This window comes from Parasteatoda tepidariorum, chromosome X1 (assembly GCF_043381705.1).
Source record: "Parasteatoda tepidariorum isolate YZ-2023 chromosome X1, CAS_Ptep_4.0, whole genome shotgun sequence".
NCBI lineage: Eukaryota > Metazoa > Arthropoda > Arachnida > Araneae > Theridiidae > Parasteatoda > Parasteatoda tepidariorum.
The window spans coordinates 6,253,343-6,268,396 of NC_092214.1; the positions used below are offsets into that span (position 1 = coordinate 6,253,343).

The window sequence follows — 15,054 nt, forward strand, 5'->3', positions numbered from 1 at the left end:
GCATAAAAACAGAAGTAGACAACCGAATTAAAATGGCAAACAAGTGTTTCTTTGGACTAAGAAAGCAATTAAGATCAAGCCTAATCAGTCGAAAAACCAAAATTAAAATTTATAAGACTCTTATTCTACCTGTATTGCTCTATGCAAGTGAAGCATGGACACTAAACGCAGACATTCAGCATACTCTTGGTGTTTTTGAAAGGAAAATCCTTCGAAATATTTTTGGCCCAGTACAGGAAAGAGGCTGTTGGCGAATCAGATACAACTTTGAATTATATAGACTCTATGGACAACCACAAATAGTGCAGGTCATCCGAAGCAATAGATTAAGATGGCTTGGCCATATCTGGAGAGGTCCAGAAAACAATGCAGTACGAATCGCCACCTTTAAAAATCCTTCTGGATCTCGGGCCAGAGGAAGACCTCCAACTAGATGGCTGGATGACACTTCTAAAGATCTCAAAGTAATAAATATTAACAACTGGAAAAAAGTCGCCATGGATAGGAGGAGTTGGAAGCTACGCATTGTTGAGTCAGCCAAGGCCTGTAAGGGGCTGTCGTGCTGAAGAAGAAGATATTGTTTAGCAAAAAGATTTGTCATAGCTGCCAACTGTTCAGAATTTTTCGGATTTGTTACTAATTTTGAAATCAAATCTGAAAATCTGATATTTTTATAAAAAATCCGAATTTTCGTTCAATTGCAGTATTTTTGCTTTTAAACCAATCCCTTGTTCTGATCGCTACAAGCGCGCTTCCTGTGATTATTGTGCAGAAGTAATTTTTAGTATCTTTTTATTGGAAAATACTCTTCCAATAGCTGTTGCTGATCATTTCACTAAATTGAATCTTAAACAACTATTATTATTTATTTTAAAAATGTAGTATTTAAGCAGCTTCATCAGAAATATTTGTTTATGATTATTATTTACTTGTGTTTTATAATTTGGAGAAGAATAATTATATATAAGGTAATGGTTGTTTTTAAACTATTATACCAATATTCCTAATTATAAAATATTATAAATTTCCCATCAAAGATAGTGTTTATAGTTTTGTTTTACTAACTTACATAAGGTATTTAAATATATGTCTATTAATGCTATTATTTAATAGATAAATTTTTGTCTTACTCTTGTAATTGGTGCGTATAATTTTGTCGCATATAGTGTTCCTAATTGTTTATTCCTAAGGTTGGCAGCTATGATTTGTAATTCTTTATTTTTATCAGGACATAATCGGAAAAGCACTAAGGATTCCAAATTATTATCCAAATATCAAACTTATTTGCCAATTTCCAAAAATCTTCACCAAATGTGAATCTTAATTTTTATGATTAGTTTTTATGATTAATTTTTTCCCATAGAAAACTATTTTATGATAGTTTGTTTTAGGCTTATATTATTTGGTCCCAATTGTAATTGGTTTCACTGCGCATCTTCCAAAAACAGTACAGTACCAAAAACTACTGTAATCGAATAAAAATCCTGATTTGTTTAGAAAAATACATTTTGACATAATTTTGAGGATCGGGTTAAGTATATTTTTTCTTTCCAATGGAAAAAATTATTCGCCAAATTTACAATTTCATCGCATTTGACAAGGTGGCGAATGCTTAGCTTGAGCCCTGATAATGCATCGTTAATATTTCTTTGAAAATCTAAAATTGTGTTGTTTTTTTTTTTTTTTTTTTTTTTTTTTTTTTTTTTTGTCTATAGGCTTTGCAACAAACCTTAAATAAGGATATGATGACAGGTATTTCTTCAAACACAACTGGATTATTTCAAGAAACAACTGGATTTGAGAATAGCGTGACAAGCTTTAGTTCAAACTCTTTAGACTTAGTACTGCAGGAAATAAATGAACTTGTTGATGGTATGTTTATACTAATGCTGTAATTTATTTAATTCCTGTCTGCTGCTCTATCATTGCCATTTCAAATGATTAAGAAATGTTGCATTTACATGACTAATTTTAAACTATTTTTTACTAAATATTTCTCTGTTAAATTTAATGAGTATCATTTTATTTGGCATTGTTTATATGTACAGCAATATCAAAAAGCTTAATTATTTGTATCTCAAGGTCACTTCTTAAAAAAGTTGGGATTTTTCTTAATAGTATCACAAAATGATTTTTTTTCTTTACCATATCAATTTTTGCCACAGATTATGCAAAATGTGTGGTTTTCACATTGTTCTATTCAACGCTTTCACAATTCATTCTACCACAATCCAGTTTGGCATACCATCGGTTCATAGCGTATTAAAGCGCCAATCATTTTAAATGTTTGATGAAATACTTGGGTGTCTGCGTGTGTGTATACTGAACTGGATTTGTTGGAAAGGATTCTTATAAGCAACTCTGCTGCATTTTGCCAGAGATTCTCGATTTCAGGCTTCATTTTCCGCTCTCTGAAATCGAATTTTTGTTAATCACAGGGACCAATTAAGCATTGCCAATTTTTTTTCCCTTAAAAGCAAAAGAAAATTTTATTTCTCTTGTTAATTTCATCGTTGATGAAGCACCACTGTCTTCATCCCTGGCAAGCTAATGACCTCGCACTCTTCTATTTATAAATCAGTACCATAATCCTTGAACTTAACTTAGGGATCATTCACTTACATATTTTCATGTGGATCCCCAAAGTAGTAAAGAATCACAAAATTCAAATCTCATAATTTCCATCATTATTTCAAATTTGTTAAATATGAGTGTCGGGACTGTATAATAATTTAGTTCCAATAAAAGTATTTAGCTTCAATACTCATTGTATTTACATATCAAAATAATTTTGAAAAAATTTAGGCATTTCATTAAAGAAATACTAAATTAAGTTACGACTTTTAATAAAAATTTATTTGAGGCCATTCACTAATTTACATTTGTGATATGAATTTATTAAGGTTTTCTTAGTTCGCTTAATTCTTTACGTATCTTTTTAAATTCGATATTATCAATAATGGTCATCTTGTTGTTGAATAGGCTTTTATAAATAACTCAACCTTCCTGTCCAAAACCCCTTTATCTTAAACTGTCCAAAACCCTTTTACTCAAATTATGTCACAATTTTATCTGAACAATATTTAAAAGGTAAAATAAAAATAATAACATATTGGGGTCATTCTCGCTGAAAAGGTATAAGTAGATTAAAAAATTTTCTTAAATTAAAATAATTGAAAAATTGATAAAAATTACATAAATACCTTTATTTATTTTTGTTATATGTCCTTATAATAATGGTCAAGTTTTCTATTTTATTTTTTAGAAGATTTAAAATATTTCAANAATGTAAAGACTATTGAAATAAAGATTCAGACTCCACATGAAAGTTAAAGGCCATTAAACATGAAAATTTAACAGCCATTAAAAATTATTTTGTGTCACACACATAGGGACGTCAACGGAGGGGATTTTGAAGTTATGTTTATTAAAAAAATAAGAATGAAATATTAAATAAATTTAGCAGAAATGCATATGATTGGTTAGTTAGAACTTTATGAAAAATGATGAAGAAAAATATTAAGAAATCTGCTGTATTTCCTAATATTTATTACTAAGGGACTTAAAAAAACACCTTTTTGTGAGAATGACCCATTGATAATGAAATCTACTAGAGAATATTTGTTTTTAAAAGTATAATGTTTTATTAATATTGTTTGACTCTTCAATTTAAAATTTAAACAAAGGAAGATTAATCAGTAATCAAGTTCAATTGGTCCTATCATTCAATAGTACTTGTACATAACTGAAGTTTGACCTTGTTAAGCTATTAGGGACTTAGTGCTTGCTTAGTCATAAACAGGTTTATTTATCTTTAGTACTATTCAAGAATACTTTTATTTCATTCATGTTCCATTCTTTTAGCATAGTGGTGATACATCACCAGTGTCAGTAACTGAAACTGATGTTATGCCCTTCAAAACTGTTAATACATTTTTCAGTTATTTTGTATTTCCAATTTAAACTAATATATTTATATTTAAAAACATTTTTTTTTAAATAGATGTCTTTTTTTATCATCCTGTGATGCAGAAATTATAAACATTTTTTGAAAAAATATTATGAAAAAAAAAGGATAATTTTTAAACAAATTAAGTATTTTTTTAAAAAAAATTATTATTATTAATATTGCTTTATTTATCCTTATGCAAAAACATTATTTATCAGTATTAAAAGCATATTTATATTTAAAGGATTAGGTATTCACTTTTGTCGTTCAGTGAATTGTGGAGCTTCAAAAATTATAAACCTCTTCCTATTATATTATATTATTTTCCTTTAATAAGTTGAAGTAAATTGTATGAAAAATATCAAATATTTATTGATACATGTAATTATTTTGTGTACAATGGTTACACATATAGAATTTTTACCTTTTACCAAAGTTCAAGGTTTTAGACCCTTTAAGACAGTTTTATCCAGTTTAAGACAGTAAAACCCATGTGTCCTGTCCAAAACCAGTTTAGGATGTCCAAAACCCCAACCCTGAATAACTTTTATTCAAATCTAAAAAATACACTTGATAACCTTTTTAAATAATAGTTAAATTAATTATAATTTTGAATGTAATTTTTTTTACACAATAGTATAAAAGTGTAAAGTAATTATTTATTTAAAAAATAGAATGTGATCCACTTAATCAATTGAATATATTTAAAATTATGCATAAATTGTTTTTATGGTGGCTAATATAATGAAGAAAAGAATTCTTTTTCAAAAACTAGTTGTTTTATCTTGATAATATAACTTTGAAAATTATTTTACACTTTGTTAAGATGTACGAAAAACTTTCAAACATATGAAGAAAAAAAAATTTTTTTCAATCCTTAAAATGTGCTTATTTTTTGTTGAAAAATTTGGCTACACATCCTGATATATGATTAGTTCAGGTAACCCCAGAGGTAGGAAAAGCGTTTGCAGAAGATCATGTTTTAAATCAATCAGTATGACAATAAACTTTTCAACTGTTTTAGTTGAACAATTAATAAGTTAACTGAATCATTGAACCTAAAGATTAACTAGTTAATTTGATATAATTGAGTGTATTAAATAAAAACAGTTTGTAGCTAAACAGTAAAGGTCACATAATTACTGATACTAATAAAATCAAATTAACCTTGAAAAATAATACAATAAGCTCCATTGCTTTTATTGAAAGTTAGGATAATCTTGAGCTTTTAAGAAAGCCTAAAGCTTTGATGCAAAATGATCATGATGTTAAAAGATACTTATTTTATGTATAAAATATATTTAAGTGTGGTAATAATTTATATTTTAACACATTGCTATTCTCCTTACAAATAGTAATAGTTTAAAAATGTTGTAATTGAATGTTCTTTAGAAAAACTTTATTTCCTTATTTATTTTTAAGCAGAATTATTAACATTTCTCAGTCTAATAAACATTAAAAATTTAAATGATTTTGGGCATGAGTTAAGACAAAACTCTTTAGGCACCATGATGACCATATTCTTGAGATTTTTCTGCACCTACTCACTGTTATTGTACTTATAAATAGTAATTATAGTATATTGACTCAGTTTTTTTACAAATTGATCAAGTATAAGCATAAATACCAGTAGTCCTGTGGTCAAGTGACCACCATCTTTGATGACATCGTGGCTTGAAAATGTACCATGTTGGGGATGTCTGCCGAAGCCCAGAATGCTTTCAAAAACTTCAACTAAACATTTCTGAAACCTCATTCTCTCTACCCTACTCTACTACAGAAGGGTAATCAGGTCCAGGACTATGCTATTTATTAACGCAGAGTATATTTATGCTAATGGAAGATAGTTAAATCAGATGCAAAATGCACTTTCGTTGAATAAACTTTTTTTTATTTCTAACCCTCAAAATGTAGGGGGTAGCTAAAATCTGGAAAATGCAGCCAGAAAATACTGTCATTTTAGAGAAAGGCAATTGAAGGTTTGAACCCATTAATATTAATTTCCTTTTTTTACATGTTTTGCTAGGTTTCGAGAACATTTTTAGTAAATCAAAAAATTTTTGGCACACAATTATAAAATTTGCTTGTCCAAAGTTGCATTACAATTAATAAAATTTGAATGAAATCTGTAGTTCTGAATGAATCGAACTTTTAGTATTCAAAATGGTCACTCTCTCTGGAAATGATCAAAATTGCAATCAACTTTGCAAATTCTCTAAGTATTGCTACTAATAAAATTATCACATTTCAACTCTATTGTTCATCTACTGGTTTCGATAACAATCGTATCTTAACGAGTGGTTACTATTATCATGTATTTTTCTTGATCTCAATTCTATTTTAATAAATAATTTTACATTTTCCACATTCTATTAAATTAGCATTTTTTGAATTTAAATTGATTTTTTAAAACAATAAGATGATTAGTATAAGCATTTTTAAAATCATGTTGAACTTGTAATAATTTAACGAAATTATAATTTTATACTTAATATTTTGTTATGAGCTCTACATTGCAATTTAAATGAAATATCAAAACAAAAAAAAACTTTAAAAATGTCTCAAATTTACACACTTCATATTACTTCAACTTTTAATTTTATCTTTTGTGATTTTTTAGAAGAAAGAAAAAAAATTGAAAATCAAGAGTTTCCTGAATTACCTGATAAGGTAGATGATTTGGAGACTGCCATTGCTACTGAACGCATTTTTTTGACACTACCTGATAAACTGTGGTTGATCTTGAAAAGTATGCTTAATTTTTCCTATTAATTTATCGTATAAAATGCACTTATTGTACAGTTACTTAATTTATTTACATATTAAGCAGGAACTTTTAAAACTTTCAAATTAAATTTTCAATCTTATAATTGAAAGTGAATACTTATATACTTCTTTAGAAACTCCTATTATTAAAGCAAAATATGTTCAAAATTTTAATAAGTGGTTGCTTGTGCACTTCATAACATTAAAAGATTTATACCTATTTCACTAAAACTAATCTGAGCTATTTAAAAAAAATATATAAATTTCTTCTTTTTATATTTTTTGTTCTTGCCAAAAATTGTAAAATATTTTCCAAAAATTTATAATTAAGACAAGGATTCCATTGAGATTAATTCAACAGGGTTCCAAAGTATCTGTCAAAATCTGGATTTTTAAAAAGAAGAAAAATAATGAAATCTCAAAAATTTTTAATTTGAAAAATTTTCTGCTGTAAAAAAAAACTTATGAAATATTTTTTTTTTTTTTTTTTTTTTTTTTTTTTTTTTTTTTTTTTTTTTTTTTTTTTTNTTTTTTTTTTTGTGTATTTTCTATTTGTGTATTTTAAAACCAAATTTAACTGTCTTAGTTTGATTCCATTTTCATAAAAGTCAAAATATTAGTTTGAAACCTAATGTTCAATTTTTGAAAAATTGGCATTTCTAGGGTTCTGTTTTCAAATTTATAGTGATGCATGGGGGATAATTTGACTCAAAGAAAATTCAGTTTTTTATGCTTTTGATTCCATTTGAGTACTAATTATATTTTTCACTCTGTTACTTAAGGAAATTATGTCAATTTATACTGGTGTACTGAGATGTTTCTTTATTATTATTATTTTAGGAAATTTTTTAAAAAGAATGGTCTTAAAGAGAATCTATGTATCAAGACACTATGTCAATAAAATTCTGGTCTATTTTAGTTTTATCTTTTATTTTATGTTATTGCTTATCATTTTCTTTTAAATATCTGATTGTTTAAATAATTTAACAGATTGTGCATCTTTTGAAGATTTGCTGAAAGCTATTCAACATATTTATAAAGTTTTTGCCCGACTGAATGTATTATCTCCACTTGTAAGTTTGTTTTAATTTTTAATTCTCAAATACTAGTCTCTTTTTTTGAAAAAAAGTATTAAAATTATCAACTTCTGATTAGTTATAATCCAATATTTTTACTAAAATGATGTGTCTCTATAAAAATTGTATTGATCATTGAAAAATTATTAGGAAAAACTTCTTTTTTTAAAAAAAAAGGGCTCTTTTATAAAAATGACACTATGAACTTCTATCTGATTGTGCAAAATATTTCGTCGTTTAGTAAGTTGTTAGAGTCTGTACAAAAGAGACGTAGTAAATTACTATAAATAATTGAGATAGTTTTTAATTAAAAAAAAATTACAAATATATATATATTAGTGTTAAGTAATTGTTAATTATGTAAGCTTTTACTTCGAATTAAATTATGTAATCTTTTAACTTCCAAAAGTTTAAAATAAGTCTAGTGAATAATTTATTGAATTTTTATTTCTTTTACTTTAAATATTTGTATACTTTTAAATATGGCTAGTTAAATCTTTCAATTATACAACATCAATTTTTCAACCTCTGAGTGTAGAATATTTGATAATTTTAGCAGAAAAAGGTTTAAAATGATATTTAAGCTTTTTATATATATATATACACAGTTGAAAGTCGCATATCCGGAATCGGTGGGACTTCCGAAAGTTCAGATATTAAATTTTTCCGTATAATAGACCCCAAGGTAAACAAAGCTTAAAACGATCTAATTTAACGATCTGAATCTAAGAAGCAAAAAATAAATAAGCATTCTTTTTTGGGCAATAATGTTTTAGTATTAGAATGATATCTAATCAATCAAAAACAAAATATTAAAAAAAAATAGTAATTATTTTTTAAAATATCAAAAACGAAAAAAAATTTGACAGTTATGAAAATATTAATTGCTCTCTCTCTCTCTCTCTCTCTCTCTCTCTCTCTCTCTCTGCCATTTTGAACTAGAACAATTAAAGCAAGAAGGGGAAATTCCCGTCATTCATTAAGGTGGGTAGGTGGAGGAGAAAAATTCATTTCCTCCTTATTTGTCATTCAAGTTGAGGGCAGGGAAGTGACAAATTCTTATTTTCTCTTTAATCATTGGCTATCAATGCTGATTGGTTTCTCTTTATTTTTTCTTGTGTGACTGAAAGTGACTCCCCCTCCACGTTAACATTTGCTGCGTTTACCGTTTTTCGCAGTATTTCTTCTTCCCTTAACACTCTAATAAAAAGGTTCCATGAAATGTCTCTTTTACTAGCCAGCTGCATAGGAAAGAAGGGGGGAGGGGGCTCAGTTGTGCTCTTTTGAAAACAAATCTCCCTCCTTTCCTGCATTCCAGAGGAAGAGCGTCACTCCACAGTCTTGGTAGATCTTCCCTTCCCCTTTCTGTTGATTTATGAGTTCAATCCATAAATCACTAGAGGCTATAAAAGGAAAAGACATGTCAAAAGATATCTTTTTTTTTTATAAAAAAAAAAAAGGAGAAGGGAAGATGTAGAGATGTTTGTTTATTTTGATTGTTAAAAAGTATCTGGGAAATCGACCCTTCCGAAAAAGGGACGCTCGGATATGGGACATAATACTGTATATATGTAGGTTGAAGAAGATAAAGTAATAAATGAGGGTACATTTTTTTGTTCTGTTCTTTTAAAAAAAGTAACTAAATACCTTAATCCACTAAGACTTCCAAAATTTAAAATCTTGGTAACATCACTGAGAAATCTTAATTCAAAAATATTTAGAATCTTCGTTTACTAAGCCTTTCAACTGGGAGTGCATTGTACATTTACATTCCATTTTCATCATTAAATTTAATTACCAACAAAATGCATGACATTTTGTTTCAATTAGCAAGTTAATACTGTAAGAACTAATAAGTAATTCTTCTGAACTATTTGTTCTGATGAGATAGCAAAACATCCAAGAAACAGGCGTTAACTAACCCTGTAAGACACCAAAATTATTCTTTTTCCGCCCTCAACAAATAGTATGAATTATTTATACTTTAATCATAAAATTTAAAGAAATCTATCATTTTTTCCCTCTTTACACTTTTGAAAAAGGGAACAGTATTATCTGCTTTCATAACAGATAGATTTGAGATTCATAACATATGGAAGCATTTGTAAATGAAAGGAAAGTATGGTTTCACTCTTTCTGGAAAGACGTTTCATGTTTTGAAAACTATACCATCTACTGCATTAGACAAAATTTACCATGATCTTCATTATGAACATTTAGCCTAAAATATGCCTAACATCAAAATTTGTTAATAAAGATGGGAAGTGATTTAGTAAGTATTTGGATGCACATGAATTTGAATATTCTAATTGTTCAGACTTGAAACAATACATATCTTGTAAATATGCATTTTAAACTTAGGTCAAAATTAATAAGTTAAAGTCTCAAAACATTAATTTTACTGAACTATCTTGAGCCTAAAATAAAAATTGATAAACTTTGTGAATCTGGCTGAGAGATGAGGTGTTTGCTTTTGTCATAATTATTTTTAAATATTTTAATTAAATAGCTTAATGGTTTTATATTATATACACACAAATGCACCTTTTTCCTAAACTACTCCTACCCTCCTAAGTGACCGAGCACTGACCTGGCAAAAAGTATTATTTACATGAAGAGGGTGAACTTTTGATTGCTCTCAGGTTGAAAAAACTTTGATCATATTTTTCAATCATGGCTTTTGCTATATTGCTAAGAGTTAAAAATCTGGATTTTTTTTAAGAAATAATATTCCTTTATCACAGAAAGTTTAAATTTGTGTCTGGAATAATGCTAGCATTTTTTTAACTCTCACCCCCCCCCTCAAATGAAAAAATTGCAAATTTGATTGTACCTGAAAAATCTGAGCATTATATCATAAATTATTCCAAGTGCATAATATTTTACTAATCAAATGTTTAGCACGTTTAAAGAAACGGCAAATCATATTTTCTTAATTTTTTTAGTCAGAAAATTTACAGAGGACAAAAAATGGAAAATTTTGGCTTATAATTGGTTGGTGTTATGTGAGAATGCAGAGGAATTGCCATGGATACTAAAGCAACAGTTTTACATTTGCTAAGTTGTTTTCAGGAAATTCAACAGAACTGCAAATTTATTAATTTTGAACAATGTAAATTAAAAAATTTGCTAATGTTTTAGCTATATAGTATATATTGCTAGTATATAGTTTTATGTTTTAGGCTTATAATAATGATTTGTCAACAATATCTAAGGATATAACCTCGATGTTCAACAAAAAACTTCACTGTACAGAACTCAACAAAAAAAAAGCTGCAGAATTGCTTTTGGAAATTGGTGTGGAAAAACTCCGAAGAGATTATTATGAATATTTTATTAGTAAGTTTGTTATTACTTTAAAAATATATTGTTGAATTAATCTTGGAAATTCTCATATTTCCTTTTCAATAAAATTTTCTGCAATACACTAAAAGTTTGACCATAACTCAAATCTATAGATCTAGAGTTATTCAAAGTGTTCACATTTTAATTTGCGTACTAAACATACAAATATATCCAAGCATTTTTCACCTATAATTGTTGTATGCTGTTTTATTCAGGGCATGGATTTATCACCCTAGATTTATTCAATCTCTTTACTCATTCTGAATTGATGTCTCCTGAAGCAGTTACTTGTTTAGAAAAACTACATTCTGTATTAGAACTTACACTTGTGTGTATGAAGCATCTTGAACTTCCTAGGAGCAGTATAAATAATTTTGTCAGGTAACATAAGATAATTATTTATTAGTAACCACATTATATTTAATTATTATTTTTAAAAAAATTATTAATACATCTGTTTTTAGGAAAGCTTTGGAAATGTATACAGCAGTTAAGGAAATAGACTTACAACACGTGTTTACATTTCACATTCCCGCCCGTGATATTCATCCTATACTAACTATGTAAGATCTTAAGCACTTTATTTTTAAATTTTCTCATACATTTTTAATATTTTATTATTTTTCCTCGTTTAGGATAGGACACATTATGCTTTATACATAAAATTAATGTTTATATCCTTTATTTTAAACAGGGTTCATCAACTAGAGGTAAATGTATTTTTTGCTTTTGAGAAATAACTCCAGCTTTGGGAAAAAAAGAAGAAGAAAAACTTATTTAAATTTCAAGTAAAAACTGAGTAGGCTACAACATGGATTTTTTTCTTTGCATTTTGTAAGAGAAACACAACTTTGAAAACACCAGGCTTAGAAAATAAAAGTTCAGAAATGACTGGCTCCAGTTAGAATTACTAAATGGCTGTGGCAAAAACAAATTAGTATAATTGATAATATAAAAAGTAATTCTTAAGTCAAATTTTTTTAGGCTACTCTTTTAACTTTCTTAACCTTCCCACAAAGTTCCCACAGCGTAAGAACACAGAATAAAGAGAAATACAAAAATAAAAACAATAGTTTATCCGTAATTATTCTAGTTGAGGCTTTCAGAAAGATTGTAATAGCAGGGTTGCCATGGGAGAATAAAAATTCAATAAGTAGTGACTAATAAAATTCAAATTTTCATTAAAAGAGAAAAAAATTAGCAACTTTTATGACATATATTTTGAGTTACTATTGAAAGTGAATAATGATAGCAATTTCTTTAAATATAAATAATTTGAAATGTACATCATAGTAATAGTTACAATAGTAATAGTTAGGTAATTAAAATAATAACTTATTAAAAAAAATGAATTGAGTTTCTACCAATTTTTGCATTTTTAGTTGCCTGTGGCATGGTGTACTAGTACACATTATCCTCTTAATTGATGAATTATCTTCATATTTGAATAATTTATTTATGCACTAAAAATTATTTTATTAAAATTTTATTATGTATTTACTTTCTTTTTTAAGAAGTTTTTATTAATTTAGATAATAACTCCAAATATTGCAATCCTCTGTATAACAAAATTTTCTCTTCAGTGAATTTTTACACAGGAACCAATTGATTTTGTTAAAAAGAGACTTCACACTAATGTATTTTAGTTCACTTTAAGTACTATTATAAGAATGCATAAATTACACAAAATAGTCTGCATTGCACATAAAATTCAGTGAATCTGAACCATTAGCAATCAATGAATCTCAGTCTTTTCTCAAATCATCAACATATTCTTCATGAATAAAATTTGGAGGATGTATTTTAGTTGTTTGATCATTGCTAAATTTAGGTATCAACTTTGAGTCTGTATATGCTTTCATTTTGTACGTTCAGTGTGTTTTATATATTTGTATATAAAATTAAAATTTGGAGCATTTTAACATGATTTCCTCTTTTTTTTTCTTTTTTTTTAATTGTCTAAAATATTTTAGGATGAGACCAGTTGTTTGGGATCTTTCTTTGAAAAGTGAACATAGAAATTTTATGAAACAAAGTTGCCATCACTTTGTAACAGCAGCTACTCATGATCACATTTATGCTGCTCAAAAAATCAGTAAGACTATTAATTTTTTCCTCCTTTTATTAATTTAATCTAACAATATTGTTTTCTTTGAATATCATCAAGTAGCTTCAGGTGGATAAATGCATAAAATATGGCATTATTAGTTATTTATTGTTAAGTCTGAGCCAAGTAATAAATTTTTAAAAAAATTTAATTGGGGTCATTCAATAAATTACATTAGTAAAATGAAAAACTATTTTTAAAAATAGTTAAACTAGTTATAATTTTGAATTAAAATTATATTTTACAAAATTAAGTAAAGTAATTATTAATTTAAAAAATAAACAGAGCTACTCAATATTGATTATATTTAAAACCGTGGATAAATTGTTTTTATGGTGACAAGTACAGGGCTGATTGTGCTCCGGGAAAATTCCGGATTTTTCACTAACAGTGATCCGGAAGTTTCCGGAGATCGAAGATCCAGACGTTTCAAAAAAATTATTGATCACAGAAGTTTCCGGAAATCAAATTTTCAGAGATGGAACTTAAAAACACAGTTTATTTTATTTGTTTGTAAGGGAGAGCCAGAGAGATACTTTGTAAGCTTATATTCATGATTAATATTCGTTTTTTATTACTAAATAGTTGTTATAGATATAAACTCAAGAAAGAAAGACATATTTGTAAATTTTAATTATTTCTCCAGGTTATCGTAGGTATGTGTAAAATTTTGAAGATATTTTAAGTAAACTAAGAAATATTGAGAAAAAGGAAAAAAAAACCTTGTTTAAATTTTTTCAGATTTTTCAATTTAAACTTTTTTTTTTTTTAAACTCAATAAATTTTCTGGAATTTTGACTGGGGCTCACAATCACCCCTGCTAGTATAATCAAGAGAAGAGTTCTTTGACAGAAACTAATTAATTTATCATGATAAAATAACATATTTATCATGATTTTTAAAAATAAAGTTCTTAAAATGTATTTATTTTTGATTAAAAATTTGTTTATGCGCCCTTTTCGTGCATTTTAAAAATCCAATATCGTGATTCATATTCACACGATTTCAATATGAAACATCAATTTATGTAATTCAAAAGTTACATATTGCAATTCATACTCGCGATTTAAAAATTACATCATGATTCAAATTCATACGATTTGAAAATTCAATGGTGTGATATGTATTTATGATACTTTAAAATTCAGCATTGCAATATTCATTTGGTGATTTTAAAATCCAACATAGAAAATCATATTCACGTGATTTTAATATATTAAATAATGCAATTCACATTCATGTGAATTCAAAATCAAACATCAAGATTCGTATTCAAACAATTTCATATATTAAGATTCGTGCTCATGCAATTTCGAATGCATCATTTGAAAACTTGTCTGATTACGATTAGAAATAGTTGTAAATAAATATATTTGAATTAAATATTCCATTCTTAATGTTTATTCTATACAAAAGTATTTTTACCTTTCTAATTGCCTAAAACGCTGTAATTATAATAATTTGAAAAAGAAGAGTAAAGGTGAATTATTTCAAATACAAATGATTTATTTTTACTTTAATTTGTTTTATACTTAATTCAAGTGAGTAACATTTCCACTTTTTTAAACATTTTTGTTTTTTTAATTACTTTTTCCCCTTGTTATTGTTTATTCCCCATCCCACCTCCACTTTTCTATGATTTTCGTCAAAATTCTAATTGGAGGTAAAATTTTGTATCAAGAAATTAAGTAATTCACATTCTTTCAATCACAATCTGATGTAGTAAATATAAAAGCTCCAATCGTATTTTGTAACTAAATTACATTGTTGTACATGTTTGTTTGTTTTTTTTTTTTTTTTTTGATCCTTTT

At 26.8% G+C, this 15,054-nt stretch overlaps 1 protein-coding gene across 1 annotated transcript in view; it reads left to right on the forward strand.

The window, feature by feature from the left end:
• LOC107440093 (zwilch kinetochore protein) overlaps positions 1-13,231 on the forward strand; it is a gene marked incomplete at its 3' end in the record, with an annotated part of 65,578 nt that extends 52,347 nt beyond the window's left edge. The window contains 7 exon segments of the mRNA XM_071187324.1: positions 1,716-1,872; positions 6,570-6,698; positions 7,706-7,788; positions 10,974-11,130; positions 11,352-11,517; positions 11,601-11,699; positions 13,110-13,231. Coding sequence (XP_071043425.1) covers positions 1,716-1,872; positions 6,570-6,698; positions 7,706-7,788; positions 10,974-11,130; positions 11,352-11,517; positions 11,601-11,699; positions 13,110-13,231 — 913 coding nt within the window.
• Positions 13,232-15,054: the final 1,823 nt, after the last annotated feature.